Raw genomic sequence first — 23,184 nt, 5'->3', positions numbered from 1 at the left:
GTGCAGTGGCATGATCTCGACTCACTGCAACCTCCGCCTCCCAGGTTCAAGCGATTCTCCTGCCTCAGCCTCTGGAGTAGCTGGGATTACAGGCACACGCCGCCACGCCAGCTGATTTTTGTATTTTTAGTAGAGATTGACCCACCTTGGCCTCCTAAAGTGCTGGAATTACAGGCATAAGCCACCGCGCCTGGCCATGTGTTGGTTTTTCACACCGCTACCACTACTGATGACAACAAGAAGAAGAAGAGATATTCATGGGGTCATTGCTATGTGCCATGCACTGTGGTTTGTGCTTTACAGGTATCACCTCGTTTAGTCCTCCTAATTAAAAAAGCTACCTACTGTTTTTATCCACGTTTTTTTACAGAAAAGAAAAATTGAGTTTTAGAGAGGGTAAACTAGCTTACCTGATGTCACACAGCTAGTAAGTGGCAGACCCAGGAATTAAACTTAGGAATATCTGACTGCAAAGCCTATACTCCTAACATCTGCTTGATATAAAGAAACGAGTCCCTTGAAAAGTTGACAGGGTGACTGGGCACGGTGGCTCATGCCTGTAATCCCAGCACTTTGGGAGGCCGAGGCAGGCAGATCACGAGGTCAGGAGATCGAGACCATCCTGGCTAACACGATGAAACCCCGTCTCTACTAAAAATAAAAAAAATAAAAAAATAAAAAAATAAATTAGCCGGGCGTGGTGGTGGGCGCCTGTAGTCCCAGCTACTCCGGAGGCTGAGGCAGGAGAATGGCATGAACCCGGGAGGCGGAGCTTGCGGTGAGCAGAGATCAGGTCACTGCACTCCAGCCTGGGTGACAGAGCAAGACGACTCTGTCAAAAAAAAAAAAAAAAAAAAAAAGAAAAGAAAAAGAAAAGTTGACAGGGCACCTTTCAGTAGAAGGAGGCTGTAGTGACTCATTGAACTGACAAGATCTGAGTTTTTGTTGAAGCATTAATGCTCCATGGGAACTATACATGGATAAGTGTTAAGTTCAAGCTGACGAAATTAGGTGTTAATGATTGCTTTTTACTTTTTAGCTCCTAAAAAGATGTTTTTAGATGAAGCTTGTCAAAAGGATTTCTGAGACGAGTTTCTGAGATATCTACCAGGTAGAATATCCTTTAGAGACAGTCACTGGAGTCCCACAGATCATGCTCATGATTTAAACTCAAATAATCCATTCACTAAAGACAAATGATTTGTGTAGGTGGAAGTATCATCTAGAGCGTGGTTTTTCAATCTCTCTACACTATTGATATTTTGAGCTGGATCATCCTTTACTGTAGGGGCTGACCTGTGCACTACAGGAGGTTCAGCACTGGCCTCTGCTTGCTAGAAGCCAGTAACATGTCCCCAACCCCCAAGCTGTAGCAAACAAGAATGTCTCCAGACATGGTCGAAAGTCCTCTGTGGGACAAAAATTACCCCCCAGTAGAAGCACTAACTCAGAGTTCCCCAAACTAATGAAGCGCCTAATAACTGAGTCTTTTCTCTTTAACATGATGATTTCCTAGGCCAAAGAATGAATTTTCTGAACAAAAGGGAGTGATATTTCTCTTCCTTACAAGATGATTTTAAAGAATTTCACTAGAAAGCAACTCATGCATTTAACTTTGCTTACTTTACATATTATTTGTTCTTTTCTAAAAAAAAAAAAAAAATCTTTTTTTTCTACACAAATAATGAGAGGGGCTTTATACCTTGGTTGGCATACAGATCTGGTAATTAATAATACTCCCATCCTGGGCAAGACCTGGAGCTTTGTTGGTATAACTGGCTTTAGTCCAGGGATGGTCAGAATGGAAAATTCTGCCAAAGGCAGTCAAGGCAACCCAATATGGCAAGTGACACTATCATTGTAAGCCTTTTGATACAGGAATATTCACACTGGAGGCAAATCACTAGACTCTATTAACTGGATTTTTAGTCAACTCAGCAGGAGTTTAACAGAAGAACAGGAGGCTGTTAACTGTTCTCTTCTGAATTGGGAATTTGGAATGAATGAAGTATTTAAGTTGAGCCTTCTTTTCAGGTTTCTGGACACACAAAAATAATTTGCAGCCACCTGGTGGAAGCAAGACTTTTTTTTTTTTTTTTTTTTTTAAATCAAGGTCCGGGTGGAATTATAAAAAGGAAAGGAAAGAGAATTAATCAAGGGAGGCCAAAGCGAGAAGCTGTATTGCTGATCTAATGTGCTGTTCCAGTTCCTGTGGCTCCAAGTGGGACTATTCTGGATACAGTCAGGGGAGAAGAGGGTCCTGGATGTCTCACAAGCTTTTCCCATCATGGCATGAAGTCCTCCAAACATAATCTCCTTCAGAGACTGGCACAGGCTCCCAAGCTAACTCCCAGATGGACACATGGACTTCTTGAGTAACCATTTTAACAATTCCTAAGCTCGACTTTGTTGTTGCTACCTCATACTCATCATGTTTTTGTATGATAATGGGGGTAGCAGAGGGCTGTATTACATCCAGAGAGGAAGGGCTACCTGTACACATTTAGTGGTAACCCCATTTCTAGCTTGTGCAGATCAGTGGTTCTCAAATGGGGATGATTTTGCTCCCCGGGGGAAATTTGGCCATATCTGGAGACATTTTCTTCATTTTGAAAAGGACAGTGGCTGCTACTGGTATCTAGAATAGAAAACAGGGATGCTGCTCAACATCCTTTAACACACAGAGTAGCACTCTACAACAAAGAATTATCTGACTCAAACTGTCAGTGGTACCAAGGACGAGAAATTTTGCTTTAGAAGTATTTTTGAAACTGAGTATCGTAACCTTATTTGTGTGTAGTAGAATCATTTTATCTGCTACCACTGAAATTTCTGAAAGAAAAAACAGGAAATATCAGACTGCATCACATAAATATTGTTTTATAAACTTTTGTTTCGTGTGTGTGTACATACACTCTGGGTTTCGATGTAAAATTTGTTTCTTATTGTGAGTTGGGGCAAATAAATTTGAAGTAATTGATCTTGCCCACTATTTGTCAAACTTTTACATGCATTTGAATCAAAGAGACTCTTGTTAAAATGCAGATTCTGATTCATTTGGTCTGGGGTTAGGGCAAACTTCCAGAGGATGCTGATGCTGAGGGCCTGTGGATCACACTTTGAATAACAAGAACCTATGCAAAATTTAAATTCATTCATTAAAATAATTAGAGCAGTAACTATGTATCTCGGTATTGATTGTGAAATCTTTTGATACCCTATCTGGAGCCCAGCAGGGAGAGAAATAGTTACTTGTTTAATAAATGAGAAGTATTTGAGGATTTAGCACAGCTCGTCTCCTGCAATGCAATGTGATAATATTTGTTCCACAAAATGTGCTTTGGCTACTCTGTGTGTTTGTGTGTGTGTGTGTGTGCGCGCGCGTGCGTGTGTATGTGTGCACATGCATACTTGCACATGTGTACTGTGTTTGAGTCTGTCGCTTACTGCTTCCATGCCATAAGTCTGCCATAAGAAAAAAAAAAAAACCCTGTTCTAAGACACAGAAGTGTTGTGTGGGTCATGTTAACAAGAATACTGTGACCTTAACGTAACAGAGCAATCAGCTTGGCTTCTTAGAATGATTAATGGAACATTCTCCTCTGGAAAGGAAAACAAATTAACTGTCTTCACCAAATGTCTTCTGGAACACAGAAAGCTGTTCTGATAAAGACACTTAGCAAAACTCTTCATTGCCTACAAGCTCCAGAGAAAATTCAAGACTGGCTTTTTATAAGGTTTGCCCAAGAGTAAAAGAGATCTATTTCTATGAATGGCTTTGGAAGGAAATAGCTAGATTTGAAAACCACTTGAAGATATGCTACAGAAATGTAAATCTGTGAGGATACCAACAAAAAACTCCTCAGTTTCTTTTGGATAGTAATAACCCATTTAACATGATTAATCCAAATCTGTTAATGCCCCTTATCTTTTTTGTATGCAGGATTGCTGAAAGCTCAAATTACCCAGGCATGCAGTGAAGCATTCCCAAGTCCATGTGGAATGGAAATGTGTTTCTATACCTAAGACTCCAAAAGCAAAGGAATTAATTGTTATCATTTACTTGTTATTGTGAAGCCCACGGAGAAGAGGGGATTGACATTTGAATAGTATTCACTGCAATAGCGCATCAGAAAAGCACCAAAACACTCTGTTCATCTCCTCTCATCTAATAGAAGAGGAATTATCAAATCTGTTAAAAGCAGATTTGGATGGTGGGAGGTAGAGAAAGCATGAAGACACTGGGAATTTGAGTGGCACTGGAGGGCATAAGTCATGAAAATGAACTTGGATTGTTTTATAATTTTAGCTTGGAAGTATCCTGAGGTTCACTTCCAAGAATCCAAACAGAGCTTAGATTGGGACTGAATACACGGTTTTCCTCTGCCAAGGAAACTTAACTCCCTAATAAGATATATATCTTACACAAATACATATACATACATACACACCCTATTTTAAAATATATATCATATATACAGATACCCGTTAGGTAACAATATTTAGTAGGTAATGTTACCAATCCAGGTGAGTGATGGGCTTCTCATTTCCCCCCCACTTGCCTCCAGTTTCTGTGTTCTTTTTGGGAAATGACACTCTGCAGCTGTAATGCATGGCCTAGGGCATGACTTAACTGCCAGAGTTCACTTCGGGGCTCAAAAATAGGTGAAAGAATCAACTGTCTCTTCTTCCTCTAACTGCCTTTCCCAGTTCATTTGGATTAGCTTTCCGGTTTCAACATACATAATCTCACAGATTCTAAGGGATGTCCTAGCAGCCTGGCAGACATGCGCTTTAGCTTCATAATTGAGGATAGAGATGAGGTCACAGTTCAATTAAAATTTGATCTAAAGAGTATGGAAAAGCTCAGCTTCAGACTGATTTGGAGGGCTTAATTTCAGATTGATAACCTGAGGGAAAATCCCAGGAGAATTAACAAAGAAACCTTCCCAATAGTATGGGTATGTGTGTGTCAAAGTCACCAGTCTAATACTTCAAAGCAGTTACAGTGACACAAGAAATGCTGGACTGTGACCCTCTGATTTACCCACCCAGCTCAGATAGCTGTGCCTTACGCCAGTAAATAAAATCTCTGTACATCTTCACATGGCCACCTTGTACTCTGGCCTCTGTGAGTTTCTTACAGTTTAGCTCCCCCCTCAATCTTTTTTTTTTTTTAAACTAGCTTCAGAACTTTTCCTTACATACAGTGAACAGCTTAAAAAAAAAAAAAAAAAAAACCCTGGTTGAATTCTGCTAAGTTACTAATTATGTTTAAAAGAACTACTTGGTTGAATTCAGCTTGATTTTTTTTTTTTTTTTCTCAGCAAATCAGTTCTATGTTTAGATAGTAATAAACTCCTCCAGTCTGCAGAACAATTGGCACGGCAGTCCCTATAACAAGTCAAGATCACGAAAAAAGGGCCAGTGCTAGTTCAAAATAAATTTAAGGGGCATCACAACCTTACCCTGCATCAAATCCTGGTTTGCACAAACGAGCTGTAAAGAATATTTTGGGGACAAGTGGGGAATTTTGAATACAGTGTATTAGAGGAACATTTACTGGCATGGGAAATAGTGATCATCAACTTTAAAAAGCAATTTTTTTGCTTACTCATTTTAGAAAAAAAGTACACAATATATACATAATTACATAGAAAAAGATTTAAAAAACCCCACAGATAATAATCTGCGGGTGTTGGGAACACAACATTTTAATCTTCTTATTTTTTGGTTAGCTATATTTTCTAAATGTCTACAATACACATATACAGCATCTTAATAGTAAAAGGTATTAATTACTCCCTCCCTCCCTCTGCCCCCACCTCCCAAAACCCTGAAGTTCTGAAGGTTAATTCTGATTTATCTGGCAATGCAGTGTAGTTTTGTTGAGGGGGTAGAGCTAGGTTATTTCAAAATCACTTGAAAGAACAAGTAGTTCTATGAGATGGTAACGATGATGATGATAAAAGACTCATTGAATTTTTAACTATGCCTATGTACACTCATTATATCATTTTGTCCTCATGAAAACTCTAAGAAGCCAGTTTCTTGACAGATGGGGAAATTGAGGCTCAGCGAGGTGAAATAACTGACCCCAGGTTAGAAAGCTCGAAAGTGGCAAAACCAAGTTTCCTCCTTCTGTCTGTTTTACTTCAAAGCCCCACTCCTGACCATCACTATTTAGCCTGTTTCAGAAAGATGCTTTACCAAAAGTGAAAAAGGTACCAGGCTGCTCTACATCAAGCAATTCTAAGCAAGCTTGGGGTTAATGTCTTAAAGTGATGGGGAGACTCTTATAGCACTTTAACATGAATATGAAGCTTTGCTTAACAAGAAAAAAAAGAGGGCTGGGAAAAGCATTTCCATTTTGATGATGATGATGATAGTGATGATGATGATGGTGGTGGTGGCTAACACTTACCAATGCTTCCTCAGAGCTCGATGCTGCAGATGCATATGGCATTTCACCCTCATAATAACTCCACGATTATCATCCCTGTTATATAGATGAATCAGCTGAGGCTCTTAGAGATTAAATGCCTTGTTCAAGGTCACCCAGCTAGTAAGGATCAGGTCTGAAGGTTCCAGAGGCAGGGCCCATGATCACTGCACAGTAAGTCCCATTCAGGGCACTCAAGTCTGCTTATTGCTTAGAGAGGAGATAACTCACTGTCTCAGTGTCTAGAATGCCATATGCCTTGATTTTCTTTAATCAGCCCCTTAGAAGTGCAACTTATTATATTAGTGAATCCTATGTACCTCTCCCCACTTCATATTTTTGGAAGTGGTTTGCCTTACCTGGACAGTTGGTGATATACCTTGCAGATATAGTGTCATGCTCTCCTTGTAGCCTACTATTCGGTACTTTCATCCTCCAGCAGTATGATTCCTACTTTGATCGATATATGCTCACGGGTATAGTGCTTGAGTAATTTAACAAAGTTGTTAAAATAAGGTTATCTGTGGTTTCATATATAAATATAGCAAATATATTTTAATAGGCAAAGGTTTCATGTTTCAAATTACCCTTTTCAAGGGAAACAGTCATACTCAATTATTGTTCTGCCACATAAACTGGACAAATACACGATTTGAAAATGGAACAGCAAATTAAAATCCGTGCGAGGCAAAGAATACCAAGCAGCAGCCCCTTCCGAAGCTGACCACACTGCCTGATTAAGTTCTTATGAGGCGGTTTGGTAAGAGGCCCTTTCCTGATCTGATAACTGCCACGGAGAAGCCAAATGCAGAGTCAATCTGCAAATACTTAATCCTCCAGAAGGCAGATTAAGTGTATAATTGACCTATATAATCCATGTATCATCTCCAGTCAAATGTTCCCTGGGCCTGGTTCACAACGACACGGGGCCTGAAGAAAGCCAGCGCGGATGCGGCATTACCACCAATGTGGATTCCATCCAAGTTCGAGATGGCTTTTTAATCACTCATCTCTGAGCCTGTGAGGTTTAAGCAGATGAATTCACCCTAAGCACATCTCTTTTAATCCCGATTTTCTTCTCAGTCTGTGTCTTCAAGAAGTACAAGGAGGAAAGAAAATTAATTTTTTTTAGACCTTGAAATCTTAGGTGCTTCTCTTGATGATCTGATCTCTAATTTCAAAAAGCATGTTTTTATTTTGGGGAAGATGTTGAATTAATCACTAGAGAAGGAGGGAAAAGCCATCTGCATGATTTATGGACACTCCAACTTTAAATCACTGTCTTCAAGTTATTTCTTGAGCTTGTGCTTTCCTCTGTAGCTGCTGCTTTAGGAATATGGATATTATTTCATATCCATGTTTTATATTTTCTTTGAATGTCAGCAATAATTTTCAAGAAGGCTAAGCTTCCACTTGAGTCTCATAGCAGTCTGATCTTCTTAAAAATTCAGCATCTTTAATATATTTGAATTCATTGTTTTTATGTATATTGGAATATTCTCTTGCTTTAAATGTCAGAATGTTTTGTTTCAAAATGTTATAAACTGTTATTTTGTAGCAACTGAAAACCATATACAATTATACTTCTTTTTTTTATGAAAAAATTATAAAAACGCAGATAAAAGATGTACAGCTGCACATCTGAAATATTATGGGAAACAGTTTGCCGATTCTTTTCTGATCAGCACTTTGTCTTGGATTGGTTAGTTTTTTCCTTAGGTGTGTTATCAAGAAAGTCATTAGTATTTTATAGAAAGACTAGGTAAACCAATCATATTAATAGACAAAGAAATCTTAACTGCAAAAGCAACCCAGTTAGGTAACATTAGGTCCAAATGTATTTCTCCAACAAACCTAAAGAATGCTTGGTTTAAAAAAAAAAAAATCGGTGAAGATGAATTTGGAAAGCCTGTTCTTAAGTTACGTAATAAAATAGATAAAAATGCAGAACATCAAATATAGAGTCCCAAATGCTATGCCGATAATCTCCCACAAGCACCCACTTCCAGCCAAAAGTACAATGACGTGGCAAAGAGAAAACTAGCTCAGAGAGCACTGGGTAGGGGCCTAGTTAAAGCAGAAAATGCACCGTTAAATGACCAGCTATTAATCCAAATATTCTCAAATACAAACACACACTAAAACCATCCAGCCTTTTCTACACCGGCACACTCAGAAGGGCAAAAACAGGAACAATACCAAATAGCAACAACTTAAAGGACTTATCAGGTAAATAAAACTGAGACTTGAAACACAGTTAAAAACACAACAGGAACTCTTAGAACATGCCTCTGAATGACAGATGCCAGCAGGAACTAAAAACCAGAGAATGACACAACAATCAGAATCAACAACCCCCAAACAGCAAACAATCTCGGAGATATATATTTTTTTCTTCATTCAAAATGTTAATTTGCTATTATTCATTTTTGCCATTTATCAAAATGCAACGATTTGGAAGAAAAATCTCACAGATCAACAAGTCTTTCTCAATAGGTTTCTGCCAATTGTTTAGAAACTTGCCCCAGGACCACTATCATTAAGGAATGGGATTTAAATAATAAGTTCATTTGCAGCAAGAAATTTAGAGTGGCAGCTTTCACAGACCCTTCTGCCTTGATATTCCTATTCCCTTGTTTAGCTTGGTGGACACACGAGTTTTGCAGAGCATATATACAAAGAAATAAACACCATGCTTGAGGAAACAGAAGCCGAAAAATAATCAAACATGTTGGTAATCTGATGTTTTGCTGCTAGATTATAGAAAAACAGTAAGTACTGAATTAAATTACTGAGGCTGCATGGTAATGAAGCTTTTTGAGAAGCTCTGGGTTGTTAAAATGACAAATGTTTTAAATCCATGACAGATTCAATAACTTTTTTTGCACTACATCAGTTAGGTTGCCTAGCACCAATATTCTGTAAATTAGGAGATCAGGTTATTTAGAAAGTAAGAAAGTAAATGGCAAAGAAACTTGTTATATCTAAATAAGCTCCTGAAATTTTTTTTTTTTTTTCCCCATGGGGCCGGGAGTGATATGCAGTGAATGACTGTAACAGTTAAACCTTTACAATCAAATATACTCAGGACGGTATAACTAAGACTGTGTTGGGAAAACCAAATTGGGATAACATCAGACTAAATTGTGGGGGTTTCCACAATGTTACTGATGCTATTTTATGCTGGTCAGTGGAATTCAACAAGGGATTGGAGGTACTTGTGAATTTTTGAATGTCGCTAACTATAACTTGCTTTTGGGAAAAAAAATATTCTCAGTAATATTTCTTTTCACTATTAATTTACATTAAAGGCTGGAAGGCTTGAATTTTGCCTGTGGTCTTCAACAGTCAGGCAAGTCCAGTTTTATCATCTGTACTAGCCAAGGCTGTACCTTTACTTTTTAAATGAAGATTTGGTTGCACTTTCCTTTAAGAAGAGCTACAAAAGAGATAATTTGCCTTGCTGCCTTCAGCAAGGCTACCTCGCTTGTACTTCTAATTTTTTTACAAATGAAGTGACAAGCTAAACTGCAGATTAAACATCAAATTCAGTACTAGATTTAAGTTTTAGAGAACACAAGGTTATTGGTTATTCACACACACTCACACAGTAACACACACACGCACACGCACACACGGGCCACATAAAACTGAGAATCGGAAGATACTGATCAAAGGAAAAAAAAAGGCAACCTAGGCATTGAAAAGAACAACCCACAGGCTTCTTGAAAATTTGTGGTTTGAAATTTAATTCAATGGAGATGGGCAGAGTGTCCACACTCCTAACTGCAGACCCGAGGGTCCTGCCTGTCTCTGTTTTCAATGCCTATTGGATGGTGATTGTGCCCCAGACATTCTAGGCTCAGTACTTTCATATAAGGCATGCATGCAGAGAAGGGGGAGGACCCGCTGGTGAGCTTTATGCATGTATGAGGCATTCTCAGTGGATGTGGGTCATGCTAGAAGATGTACACAGGAAGATTATTTGATTCTAATTCATGCCACTTGATATAATGTGATAAAACATTTGACATGAGAGATAAGTTCCATTTTTATCTGAGAGAGGACGGGTGGGAATTAAAAAGTAAGAAGGGTTTTATTGAGGAAAGGTGATGCAGGGGAAAGAGAGGTATCAAGCACAGAAAGGGGATGATTGGAAAAGAAAAAAAAAAAAAAAAGAAAGGAGCCTTTCAACACACGACGAAAGCAAATGAGCTGGAAGACAAAGCATATAAAAGTCAGAAGCCGCAGAATCAGAAAGCGGTGCCAACAATGAGCTCACTTAGCTGTGGAACAAAAACACACACACATACACACACACACAAACTCAATATAAATTGCTGAACACAATCACAGAAAAAAAAAAAATAGAAACACGGATTCCATAGTAGACCAAAACATTAATGTTCGCATTGGCACTAAAAATATGGAAACCTGGACAGGAGGAGCTCACGTTTCACAAGACAGAAGTAGGCTGCACACTCAGAGCCACAGGGAGACAAGCACATCGGCTTCCATGCACTCTGGCCGGGTCTATACTGGCAAATTCAGTGGAAACCCGAGACGAAATATTGGGCTAAATTAGGTAGCCCCATCTGCTTTGGCCTGAAAGAGACAGGCAATTTGAGACCAAAGCAGATTTCTTTCTTTTTTTTTTTTTTTCTTTTTGCCTCAGTGGCTTGCTTTGCATGCAGATGCAGTCCCAGTGGAAATAAGATTGCTCAAAAATTATTAACCCTTGGTAATCTGCATTTTCTGAAGTTTGATCTGGGTCCACAGCCCAATGTACTCATTCTTTGTACACCTGCTTCTCGTAAATTTTCAGCTGGGTGGGTGGGCAGCGGGCACCATGGTTTAAAGCTGCAACTGACTGAGCAACTGTAATGTAAGTGTTTGCCGAAACCCAGGGTAAGGATTTCGAGTCTTCCAGGAACGAAATTATCTTTGAAGTGATAACGATGTGACATTTACTGCACATCTGCACGCCACAGCTGGTGTCAGGGAGGTGCCACCCCCAGGAGAGGGAATTGGTCTCAGCCTCCCTGATGAGAACATCTCCCTAAAGTGAGGCCAGATTGCAAGGAGGAAAACCATGACCAAGAAAGGTCTTTGCCAGTTAGAGAAAGCTGCCTCGCAAGCTTCGTGCAGGAATGAGCCTGCTTGCCGAGAGGCTGTGTGCCGTCCTACGTATCACACAGATTGGGACTGAGACACTGCCACACCAGAGTGGGTTCAGAACAGACACAAGACAGATAAGAGCCTAAGGCAGAGGGAGAGGAGAAGATTTAGTCTGAATCAGAACCAATCCATTTTCTCAAAATGTGACTTATCCTCCTGTCGCTTATTTTGTCACATTTTGGAGGGTCTCCTCCTTGGTTTTCAAGGAGGAGAAGGCATTTACTTACATCAAATAACCTTTCTATGTACATCTCCTCATTGACCTTATCACGCAGGACATCCTGAGAATGGCGGACGAAAGTCACGTAGGCGTCGGCCACGTCCATCCCAGGTTTCTGTAAAGAAACAGGAAAACATGAAAATGAATTTTCAGACAGCCACTCTTCCCTGTTTACCATTCACTTTTACCCTCTACTTGCCCTCACACACCCTGAGATGCTTCTGCTGGATCACCTTTGTAGGCATGGGATTGCTGTCCACAGCCTGGGCTGGTAGGAATTGATATTAGAACTGCTTCCTCTTTCCAGAAATCAAGCCTGGCTAAGAAGGGCATTGAGCTTGTAGGATTTTGTAAATATTTTTCTATGATTAATTCTTTCCTGGCAAATTTATCTAATGGATAAATCTTTACTGCATAACTCAGAGATGTTCTCTGACTTTGCCTTGGATTGAAACCCCCATTAAAGAATACCCAAACATACTGTTTTCCACTGTCCTTAATATATTATCAGAAGGGTGATGGAACTTCCCATTCCTTTTTCCTCTTTTAAAAACTTGAGAAAGTACTAAGTAAAAAAAAAAAATTGTATTTCAATCTATACCCCTTCCTACTCAAGTCTCATTTTGTGTGTGTGTGTGTGTATGTGTGTGTGTGTGTGTGTAGTTTCACCTGAGTGGATATAGTATTTGCTGATTAATTAGTTCACTCAGAGGAGACACTAAACAATTTGTCTTTGCTTCCAGTGCAGCCTTAAAGTCTAAGGATTAAAAAGAAGAAGAAGAAAAGAAAAGAAAAGGCAGGGTAAGGAGGAGAGGATTTGATTTTTAAATAAATCAGATTTTCCGGAAAGGTAAGCAGGTGGTTCATCCTGCAGTTAGGAAGTGATTTATTGTAGGGAAGTAAAAAAAAAAAAAAAAAAGATAGAAACTCAGAAAGCACACTGCTTGAGATGTCACAATCAAAGTTATCTCCAAAGAAACCTATTAAAACACTGTAATATAGGTCATTAGGAGAGTGGCCACAAACCCCTCAAATTTCCACAGTAGATATATACGTTTGCTAATAACTAAAAAGATTAGTTTTCATTACTGTGATTTACCTTAGATCACAAAGTATCATTTCTCTACTAGACGTGACTGTCAGGCACTGTAAATTGAAGTTAGTTAACACTTCTGTGTAATTTCCAGGGTGAAAATGAGGAAGGTTTAGAAACAGTAGGACTGTATTTTTGTTTCCTGATACAAAGCAAACAATTATCAAGCAAAGGGCCAATGCTTGGCCCCTGGGATGCTAGTAACATTTCTTAACACCTGCTGAAACAATGACAAGGTATTAATTTGAAAAACAATGAGGACAACCCAAAGCCACAGTAGTCAAGTGTTACACTTTCAAGCAATTTTCAGCGAATGGATTGAGCAGGTTCCATGATGGTCCTATAATTGTTGCAGTTTTGTTATACAAAACAATAGAGGTTCTCCAATGAGATGTAAGTGATAGCTATCAGTTCTAAGCAGGCACCTCTCTCCTTCTCTCCTTTTGGCAACTGCGCATCAAAGGCCATTCTCAGTAGGGATGGGGATCTCTACCTGGGGGACTTGAGAAACTCATTATTATTGTTTCCATTTCTCCCCTGGTGATACTTGTGGCGATATGGCCTTCTCCTGGGCACATGCAGCATCTTAGAGCAAAGGTGCAAAGTCAAATGCCGCAGATCTATCAGTAACCCAAAATGTTAGAAGAAACAGTTATCTACAGTGATGTGTATTTGCACCATTCCTTCTCTTTTCACAAAGTTTCACCGTCTTCCAAGGGGCATTTCATTCAAGTTTTAAAAACTCTGATATTTTAAAAAATCAGTGTGGTCCGTCTTACCCAGGTAGTTAAGAAATTCCATGATTTGCTCTCTTATGACTCTTTTTTTTTCTTAACAGCACTTACCAATTGCTGATATTGCATTATATACTATTTGTTTGTCTGTTGCCTGTCTTATCCCACTAAAACATAAGCTCTATGAACACAGGAACTTTGTTTGGCCTGTTTTCTATTGTATCCCCAGCACACAACATGGTACCTAACACATAGTTGGTGCCCAGTAAATATTTGCTGAATGGGCAAATTCAAGAATGAATGAGAAAATCCTTTCTCCACCTCCTTTTTCAAGCTCTTCAGTCACACTGCATGGAATTTTACTGGATCTCCCACAAACTGGAATTTGTGCATATCATTTAAACTTTTCTGTAAAATAAGAGTTAAAGAAAACTTCTCTGGGCCTTAATTATGCGATCTATAAAAATGGGATTACTAACAGCTCCCCTACTTACCTCTAAGGACTGTTATGATCATCAGTTAGAATAGTATATGTAAAAATGTTTTGAAAGCCATATATTGTAATACAAACATGAATTACTATGATTTTTCCCCCATAGTATTATACCATTCCACAGCCTTACCTACCTTTAGAATCTACTCTAGAACCAAGAAGAAAAGGGGGCCTCAGAGGAGCTAACGTCAAAATAAAAATGATAAAAATCTCAGCACAAAATATGTGTAGTTTTCTCATAATAGAGTCCTCAAGCTCCCACTCCCAACCAATTCCAACAAGTTTGGTTTCCATTCCTTGATGGAGCAGAAATAGGGAAGAGGAGGGATTGTTTGAAAAAACTGCAGATAAGAGAGAGCTATCATTTTTCCTTATGCCTGACCGTGAAGGAGGAGGCTGCCCAACTGCAACACCAGACATGCAGACTCACCAACCGCTGGGGTTTGGGACTATTGAGGGCAGGGGCAAGCCTCCCCTATATCTCGGGAGGCCCTACAGGGAAGCGGGCCACTATGCAGCCACTGGGGAAAGACACGGTCACAATGGTGATCCTGGGTCATTGAGAAAAGATTATAGTCAGTACCCTGTTTAAAAAGGCAGGAAGGATGTATAACGCATTTTAAGTAGATTTCCAATCAAAACAAGTAAAATAAAAACTGTTCACAAACAAGCTAACCCCTTCATTATAGCTGAAAATTATACTTGACCAGACAGCTGATACTATTAAATTATGCTTTTATATCATAGTGCTACCTGCACACAGTGGGACAAACTTTTAGGTGTTTTTAAATATCTCATAATGACATTGTATATTTTAAATGTGGCTTGGATAGACTGATAGAATATGACATAGATTTTAGAAAACATTTAAACAAATATCTGTATAGTTAACTGCATCCATGTGCGGAAGACATAATTTGCGAATAAGCTACTCTGTGGCTCAGGAAAAGAACATTTTAATCTGAACTTGCCCCTACCAGAATACTTCTGGGCTTGAGAAAAATGAGCTCAAATTTTCAGCATCCTAAGTCAGCCCTAATTATGAATGCAAATCTCCTACATATACCAATGGGTCAAAAACTATATCTAAGACAAAGACATATGCTTTGGGGATTATGCAATGTTTTAAGTGACTGGTACTAGCACTTCCCTCCAGTAGTGTGGATAGTTAAGAGACAAATCTCAAAGGTGACTAACTGCTAGTGTCCACGTGGAACTAAACCACTAAGTGTTCTAACAAAAACCTCACAGGGAAACACAGGTGAACTCAGAGACTTCAGAGGTAGAAATGAGTTGAGAAATGATTTTATCTGAAGGTTCTTAAGCCTGACTGCAAATTTGAAGGACCTGGGGAGCTTTAAAAATACTGATGTCTGGGCCCTGACCCCCAAAGATGCCGTTTCCATTTTGTCTGGCAAGCAACCTGGGCATTAGTGCTTGCAAAAGCTCCCTAGGTGTTTCCAATATGTAGCCAAGGTCAAGAATCACTGATTTAGTCCATTAGTTTCCAAACTTGTACTACGTATCAGAATCATGTGAAGAACTTAATGGAAAGCAATATCCAGGCTCCACCCCAGAATGACCGCATCAGAATCTCTGGAGGTGAGGGCCTGGGACTCTCTATTAATAAAACAAAAACAATTATGTGCCTATTAAAAAATAATAAACTAATAATAAAAGCTAAATAAGTTAATAAAAACCAAACCAAAAAAACTTTTTTTTTGCTAAGTATTACTGCTGCACATTCTGGTTTGGGGACTGCTGACTTAATAGGTAATAGTTGTATGCTGGTTAACTGGCTCTTCTTTTTTCTTTTTTTTTTGAGATGGAGTTTCACTCTTGTCGCCCAGGCTGGAGTGCAATGGCACCATCTTGGCTCACTGCAACCTCCGCCTCCCAGGTTCAAGCGATTCTCCTGCCTCAGCCTCTCCAGAGGAGGTAGCTGGGATTACAGGCGCATGCCATCACATCTGGCTAATATTTTGTATTTTTAGTAGAGGCGGAGTTTCACCATGTTGACCAGGCTGGTCTCGAACTCCTGACATCAGGTGATCCACCCACCTCGGCCTCCCAAAGTGCTGGTATTTTAGGCGTGAGCCACTTTGCCCAGCAAAACCAACCACAAAACAAAACACCCTGATTTGTAGTGCTTGCCAGTTTGCATGGTGTAAATACTCCCATCAAGGCTAATTGTGAGCTACCAATGTGCTCTCATTGAAGGCAAAGTTGGAGAGAGATGCACATAATTGACTCTTGGGAGCCAGTGCTAGCTATTCTACCACACCCCTGGAAGTGCAGGCTTTATGGTCCAACTGACAGCACCTGATCGTCACACTCCGCTTACTCACCAGGTGACCTTGGATATGCTAATTAACCTCTTTGTGCCTCAGATTCCTCAGCTATAAAACAGAATGATAATATTAACCCCCTCCTAGGATTGATTTCAGAAGCAAATGATTATTATTACCTACCATATATAAACAATGTACATATAGAATATATGTGTATTATGTACTATTGTTTTCTATAAAATTATTTACTAAAAGGTTTATTGTAATATTATTAGCTATTAAAGTATATGTTAATCAACTTAAAGTTTAGCTTTGTCCTAAGTCATTAATAGCTGGTAAAAAAATACTTTTTCTAATATGCACTAAAATAATTACCACTATCCAAATCAAGGTGTTTGTTTATACACTAACTGAAATTATCTTGCAGTATGGCAGAATTTTTAAGGGCATTGGCTTAAATCTCAGCTCTTCCACTAACCCGATGTGGGGTCCTGAGCAAATTAACTTCTCTGTGCCTTAGTTTCCTCATATTCCTCATATTTATTTTATTTTTTTTTTTTTTTGAGACGGAGTCTCGCTCTGTCGCCCAGGCTGGAGTGCAGTGGCGCGATCTCGGCTCACTGCAAGCTCCGCCTCCCGGGCTTACGCCATTCTCCTGCCTCAGCCTCCCGAGTAGCTGGGACCACAGGCGCCCGCCACCTCGCCCGGCTAGTTTTTTGTATTTTTTTTAGTAGAGACGGGGTTTCACCGTGTTCGCCAGGATGGTCTCGATCTCCTGACCTCGTGATCCGCCCGTCTCGGCCTCCCAAAGTGCTGGGATTACAGGCTTGAGCCACCGCGCCCGGCATATTCCTCATATTTATTTATTTTTTTTTTTATTTTTTTTTTTGAGACGGAGTCTTGCTCTGTCGCCCGGGCTGGAGAGCAGTGGCCGGATCTCAGCTCACTGCAAGCTCCGCCTCCCGGGTTTACGCCATTCTCCTGCCTCAGCCTCCCAAGTAACTGGGACTACAGGCGCCCGCCATCTCGCCCGGCTAGTTTTTTGTATTTTTTAGTAGAGACGGGGTTTCACCGTGTTCGCCAGGATGGTCTCGATCTTCTGACCTCGTGATCCACCCGTCTCGGCCTCCCAAAGTGCTGGGATTACAGGCTTGAGCCACCGCGCCCGGCCTATATTCCTCATATTTAAAGTGAGGTTATTGTGAAGATAAAATGTAAACTGTTCTAGTGAGTGCTTTATCAAGCTTGGTTGTAGGAGCAGTAATAGTAGTAATTATATTTTGTATCACCAGTGGTAAATGTACCACATTTTGTAACATGCTGCATCAACTACTTCTGCCCTCCAGAGTGTGAAAACTCTATTAATTCAATTTGCTTCTTCATAGCCTAATGGTATGGTTGGGCTGTGTCCCCACCCAAATCTCATCTTGAATTGTGGTTCCCATAATCCCCAAGTGTTGTGGGAGGGACCCAGTGGGAGGTAATTGAATCCTGGGGGTGGTTACCTCCAGGCTGTTCTTGTGATAGTGAGTTCTCAGGAGATCTCTTGGTTTTATAAGTGACTTTTTCCCTTTCACTCATTCTTCTTACCTCTGCTGTCATGTGAAGAAAGACGTGTCTGCTTCCCCTTCTGCCAGGATTGTAAGTTTCCTGAGGCCTCCCCAGCCATGCTGAACTGTGAGTGAATTAAACCTCTTTCCCTTATAAATTATCCAGTCTCTGGTATGTCTTCATAGTAGCATGAAAATGGACTAATACACCTAATAAGTCTTCTAATTTAGCATAATTAATCCATAAACACTTAATGAGTACAGATCAGGGCACCCTGCATTTTGATATGGAGTCCATTTACTGCCCTCCCATCTTTATAATGAATCTGAACCTAGCTTGTAGGAATTATTAGATTGAACCATATGAAATGGCTGATATTTGACTTCTTTGACCTCAGCAATATGCCAATTTCATGTGATTCAATCTAACATAACCTGATGTTAGTACCAATGACTGGATCAAGTTTCTTTAGGTGTTTGGGCCTTATCTATAGGACACCTGTTCAAACCTGCCTGAGGATACCCCCTTTGCTCTGGATCCTACAGAGAACAGACCACAACTACCAAATCTTTGGGTCGAAAGCCTAGAATTTCAATTTCTATCACTGTTGAAGATCAGTGGAGCCCAAGGCTGATGTCTGCAAATTCATCCCCCATCCACCTATATGCAATAGAGTGTGGACATCACACTACCACCACCACATGTGTCCTTCTCCTGGACTGAAGTTCCTAATAAGTGCCAGGTATGGTGCTGGACGTTCTATGTATGTTGTGTCGTTTAATTTGCACAGCAAACCCATGACTTAGGTATTATTGTCATCTCCATTTTAAACATGGAGAAACAGGGCCAGAAAATTTGAGTAGTTAGTTCCCTGTGAAGGGAAAGTTTATACTTTGGGGGCTTGAGAAAGTAAATTACTTAACTTCTCTCCCTGCTGCAGTTATGTGAGCTTTTGCCATTCTCCATTATAAGAACTGTCTACCTGAAGGAGTCTGAGGTTTGTTGATTGGAATATTATATAAATTCAAAGCATAATTATTGATTGTACATTCTTTCATTAAACAAACAAAATATATACTAACACTAAATTCACTCCAATTTTCTATTTTGTCTTCCTTTGAGAAATAAGCCAATAAACCATTACACACTTAGCTTCCTGGGGAAATGAATTTAAATGTTAATATAAATCCTTTTAGAAAAAAACAAATTTTAACAAATAAGTATTTGAACAAGGAGGGTACTTAACCACGTTCAGAATGAGAAATGCTTAGTACAAGACCCTTGGTGGCTGTTGAGATAAGCTCTCTAAATTTAATATTTTATAATAGACTCACACCTCTTTTGTTAGAAATGGAGAAACAAAATCATTTTCTTTTTCGCTTTATTGGAATATATTAAAATCTCTCCAATTTTATTTTGCTAATAGGCAGGACAAAGTCTGTCTATGAATGTATCCTGATTTACCACAGGTAATCCCACACTTTAGCATTCATGTGTTGTACTTAACCTCAATTTAAATGTAAATTTTGGGCAACTTCGAGTGCTTTATCTGTGAACTTTGAGAGCTCTCTTCATTAATGAGGCCTGTACTAATTATAAGCAGTTTTGTGAGGTTTCCTTAAAACAATTGCAAAATTGACCCCAAAATGAACAAATTTAGTATTTATTTGTTTTTTATTAGGTTGGTGCAAAAGAAATTGCGTTTTCCACATTTTTAATTGCAAAACCACAATTACTTTTGCACCAACCTAACAAAAAATACTATCACCCTTGTGCAAGTTTCTAGCTTCATGGCTCTCCTCCGAAGGTGTGCACACAGGAGGGTTGGTGAACATGAGGAAAACAGAATGAAACACCAGAGAAACCGATGAAAATGAAAGTGAAAGTGAAGTGGGACCTTTCTTCCTGAGGAAAGAAACCATACCCTCTTCTTATCTGAAAAAAAAAAAAAAAAAAAAATTCTACTACAAAATAGTCTTGGCTTCTTTCTGATGATCCAAGTCAGGAACACACAGTTTAGCTAGCAGCAATTCGTATGAGTAGCACTATCAAAATTCTCATGAAAACAAAAAGTAAACATGAAAAATAAACAAAAAAACCCCGCAAGAAACAATTTTCAAATACTCACAGGTACATCCACATATTTGGAAGCTGCCTTCACCTAAAGAGGAAAGAAGAGGATGGAAGTGAGGCTGGTGTTTATGTTTAATTGTTCACTGCTCAATGCTGTATCCCCATCAGAATCAAAACAACAGGCTGGCACGTGGAGCTGACCAGGAAAAACAGAAAGGTACTAGAAAATAAAATCTGTTTGCTATTTTTTCAAGCCATAGCCACTGCTTTGCAGAAACAGAGAATGCACACTCAAATTTACTGATTCAGATTCTGTTGCTGGAGCGGGAGCTTTACATTTTCCTCCTTCCCATTGAAAAAGAGAAAAGTGACTAGCTAAACCCAAATGGATAAGTGGGGGGCTTACCGGTCTAGAGAAGCAACTAAGATTGCTGTCACTTCTCGTACCTTGGGTCTTTGTATAATTCGGCTGCAGGTTGTCCTAACTAAATAACGAAATACCTCAGTTCTCAGCTTTCGTTAACTCAGATTTTTAAGAGGAGGATGGACATCCTCAACCCAGAGGGAGATGTTGTCTGTGGGTAGGGGAATGAGAACCTTTCAAAACTGTCCAAAGCCTGCTTTTATGTCTCCTGATTTTAGGTGCTAAAAATTCCAGATGGGAAGTGCAGCAAGTGGTTATAAAATTTTTAGTTTTGTGGGGAGGGAGTATGGTAGTGTGCTAGAGTGTTATGTTTGAGAGCATGGAGTTTGGAGTCAGACCTTGGTTCGAATCCCAATTCTACCACTTAGAAGCTGTGTGACCTTGGGCAAGTTACTTCATCTCTCTGAGCCTCAGTTGCCTCATCTGCAAAATGGAGTTATTATTAGTAATAGTGCCTATTTCCACAGGTTGATAAGGATGAATTCACACTTAGCCACAGGATGTAAGCACAGAACAAATGGCAGCTAAGATGATGAATTCATAAGCAAATGTGGGTGAGCTCTGAGTACTGTGAGAAGCCAATGAACAGCTGGGTTTGAGAAATAAAGCCTATAGGAGTATGTTTAATATTCTGTGTGTTTCATTTTGACTCAGGTCACACATGTTATCTAGGCACAATTAAGACCAAGGGGCCACATCTGGAGTCAGAGAGGGTTTCCTGTGTTTACTGGGAACTGCAAAGACTGCAATGCACAAAAAGCAGTTAGGATGTCTTTTCACATCTCAGCCAGGCTTCCTCCTGCAATTTGGCTGAGATCAATATTAGGAATCACAGCTTCACCCAAATGGCTCCCAGAAAAGTACCCAGGGGAGTGATTTCCTCTATTGCTCTTTTCTCAATGCTAGTTTCCAAAATGTCAGCTCTCAAGAGAAAACAGCCAATGAACCAATAGGGTGGGGTGGAAAGAGCCCAGAATTTAGAGTCAAAAGTTCTTTCAGTGCCAGAACTCATTGACCCTGGGGAAATCATGCCAAGTTCCTTAGCCTTGGTTTCCAGATTTCTAGACCAAGGTGACAATACTCTGTACTTTGCAGGGCTGAAAGCTTGATGAAATGAGAAAACACATGAGAAAGTGCTTTGTAAACTTTAAAGCAGGGAACACATATCAGTTAGGCAATTATTGAGAGGGCAATGCATTCTACCTTCTTGAATCATTGCCAGCCCCCAAGATGATTCCTGGAGTCTCCGGTTATAGATTCTCTTAGAACCTTACATTTGTTCTTTGCAGCATTGATTGCAATTCTGCCAAATTTTTTTTTTTTTTTTTTTTGGCGCAATGTCTACCTCCCATATAATGTCATGAGAGCAAAGGCTATCTTGGTCTTGCTCATGGCTGTCTCCTCAATGATTCACCTGGTACCGGCTTAGAAAGGGAACTCACGGAAAAATTATAGAGGGAAGAAATGAGAGAAAGCTAATGACCAGTTCTGGCTTCATGATGATTGGGAAGTAAGCAGAGGCAAGACTGGATCAAGGAGCCACTTCACTGATCAGTCCGAAAACCAACATAGTTGTATGGAAAGCTGACTGCCTGCAGAGGCTGGTGGGTAAAGGAAAATACTCTTAGTCCTTACAGGGATTTGAGGCAGGCTCTCCAGATTTTGCACAATTATCATTTCTACTAAAAGATTCTAAACCCCAAATCTTTCCTCTTCATTCCTATGCTAGAACTTAGTTCAGGAAAGAAGGTGGCTTGCCTTTTTTTTCACGTCTCCCCCATGTATACTATTATCTAACGTTTCTGTGATATTTTTCTTTCTTTCTTTTTTTTTTTTTTGAGATGGAGTCTTGCTCTGTTACCCAGGCTGGAGTGCAGTGGCCGGATCTCAGCTCACTGCAAGCTCCGCCTCCCAGGTTCACGCCATTCTCCGGCCTCAGCCTCCCGAGTAGCTGGGACTACAGGCGCCCGCCACCTCACCCGGCTAGTTTTTTGTATTTCTTAATAGCGACGGGGTTTCACCGTGTTAGCCAGGATGGTCTCGATCTCCTGACCTCGTGATCCGCCCGTCTTGGCCTCCCAAAGTGCTGGGATTACAGGCTTGAGCCACCGCGCCCGGCCTCTGTGATATTTTTCATTTGCAAAACACTTTCACAGTTTCTTCTTTAAGCTGCCCTGCAAAAAGGGGGCGATTCAATCAGATGCATTTACAATCAAGAACCTAAAATCCATAGAAGTTAAGGAATTTATTTGCTCATGATCACAGACAGGAGGCAGAGAAGCCAAGACTCCCACATGGTCATCTGAGCCCAACTTTCTCCCTTTGAACTCTTGATCTCCTCAATACTGGTAGAAAAGTACGAGGAATTCGAGCATCAGTGGTCAGAGCAGGTGCTAGCAAAACAATTCTTCTCAGCTAGAAATTCCTCCCATACTCTGTGACGTTGATGCTTAGCAGTTGGTAGGGGTTTTGCTACAGCTGAAATGATCAACTTTTTTTTTTTTTTTTTTTTTTTTGAGACGGAGTCTTGCTGTGTCGCCCAGGCTGGAGTGCAGTGGCCGGATCTCAGCTCACTGCAAGCTCCGCCTCCCGGGTTTTTACGCCATTCTCCTGCCTCAGCCTCCCGAGTAGCCAGGACTACAGGCGCCCGCCACCTCGCCCGGCTAGTTTTTCGTATTTTTTAGT

General features: G+C 40.1%; 1 protein-coding gene across 16 annotated transcripts in view; it reads right to left on the bottom strand.

The window, feature by feature from the left end:
* The window catches only part of CADPS (calcium dependent secretion activator), a 489,640-nt gene that overhangs the window by 28,249 nt on the left and 438,207 nt on the right, over positions 1-23,184 (bottom strand). For all 16 annotated transcript variants that reach the window (XM_025376721.1, XM_025376726.1, XM_025376718.1 and 13 more), the window contains 2 exons: positions 20,131-20,163; positions 11,848-11,955 (listed from right to left, as the gene is read on the bottom strand). In XM_025376721.1, the coding sequence (XP_025232506.1) occupies positions 11,848-11,955; positions 20,131-20,163 (141 nt within the window). The remainder of the gene's footprint in view (positions 1-11,847; positions 11,956-20,130; positions 20,164-23,184) is intronic.

The sequence above is a fragment of the Theropithecus gelada genome, chromosome 2 (genome assembly GCF_003255815.1).
Source record: "Theropithecus gelada isolate Dixy chromosome 2, Tgel_1.0, whole genome shotgun sequence".
Lineage (NCBI taxonomy): Eukaryota > Metazoa > Chordata > Mammalia > Primates > Cercopithecidae > Theropithecus > Theropithecus gelada.
Note: the sequence above shows the minus strand (reverse complement) of the source record. Positions and strands in the feature narration are given on the sequence as shown.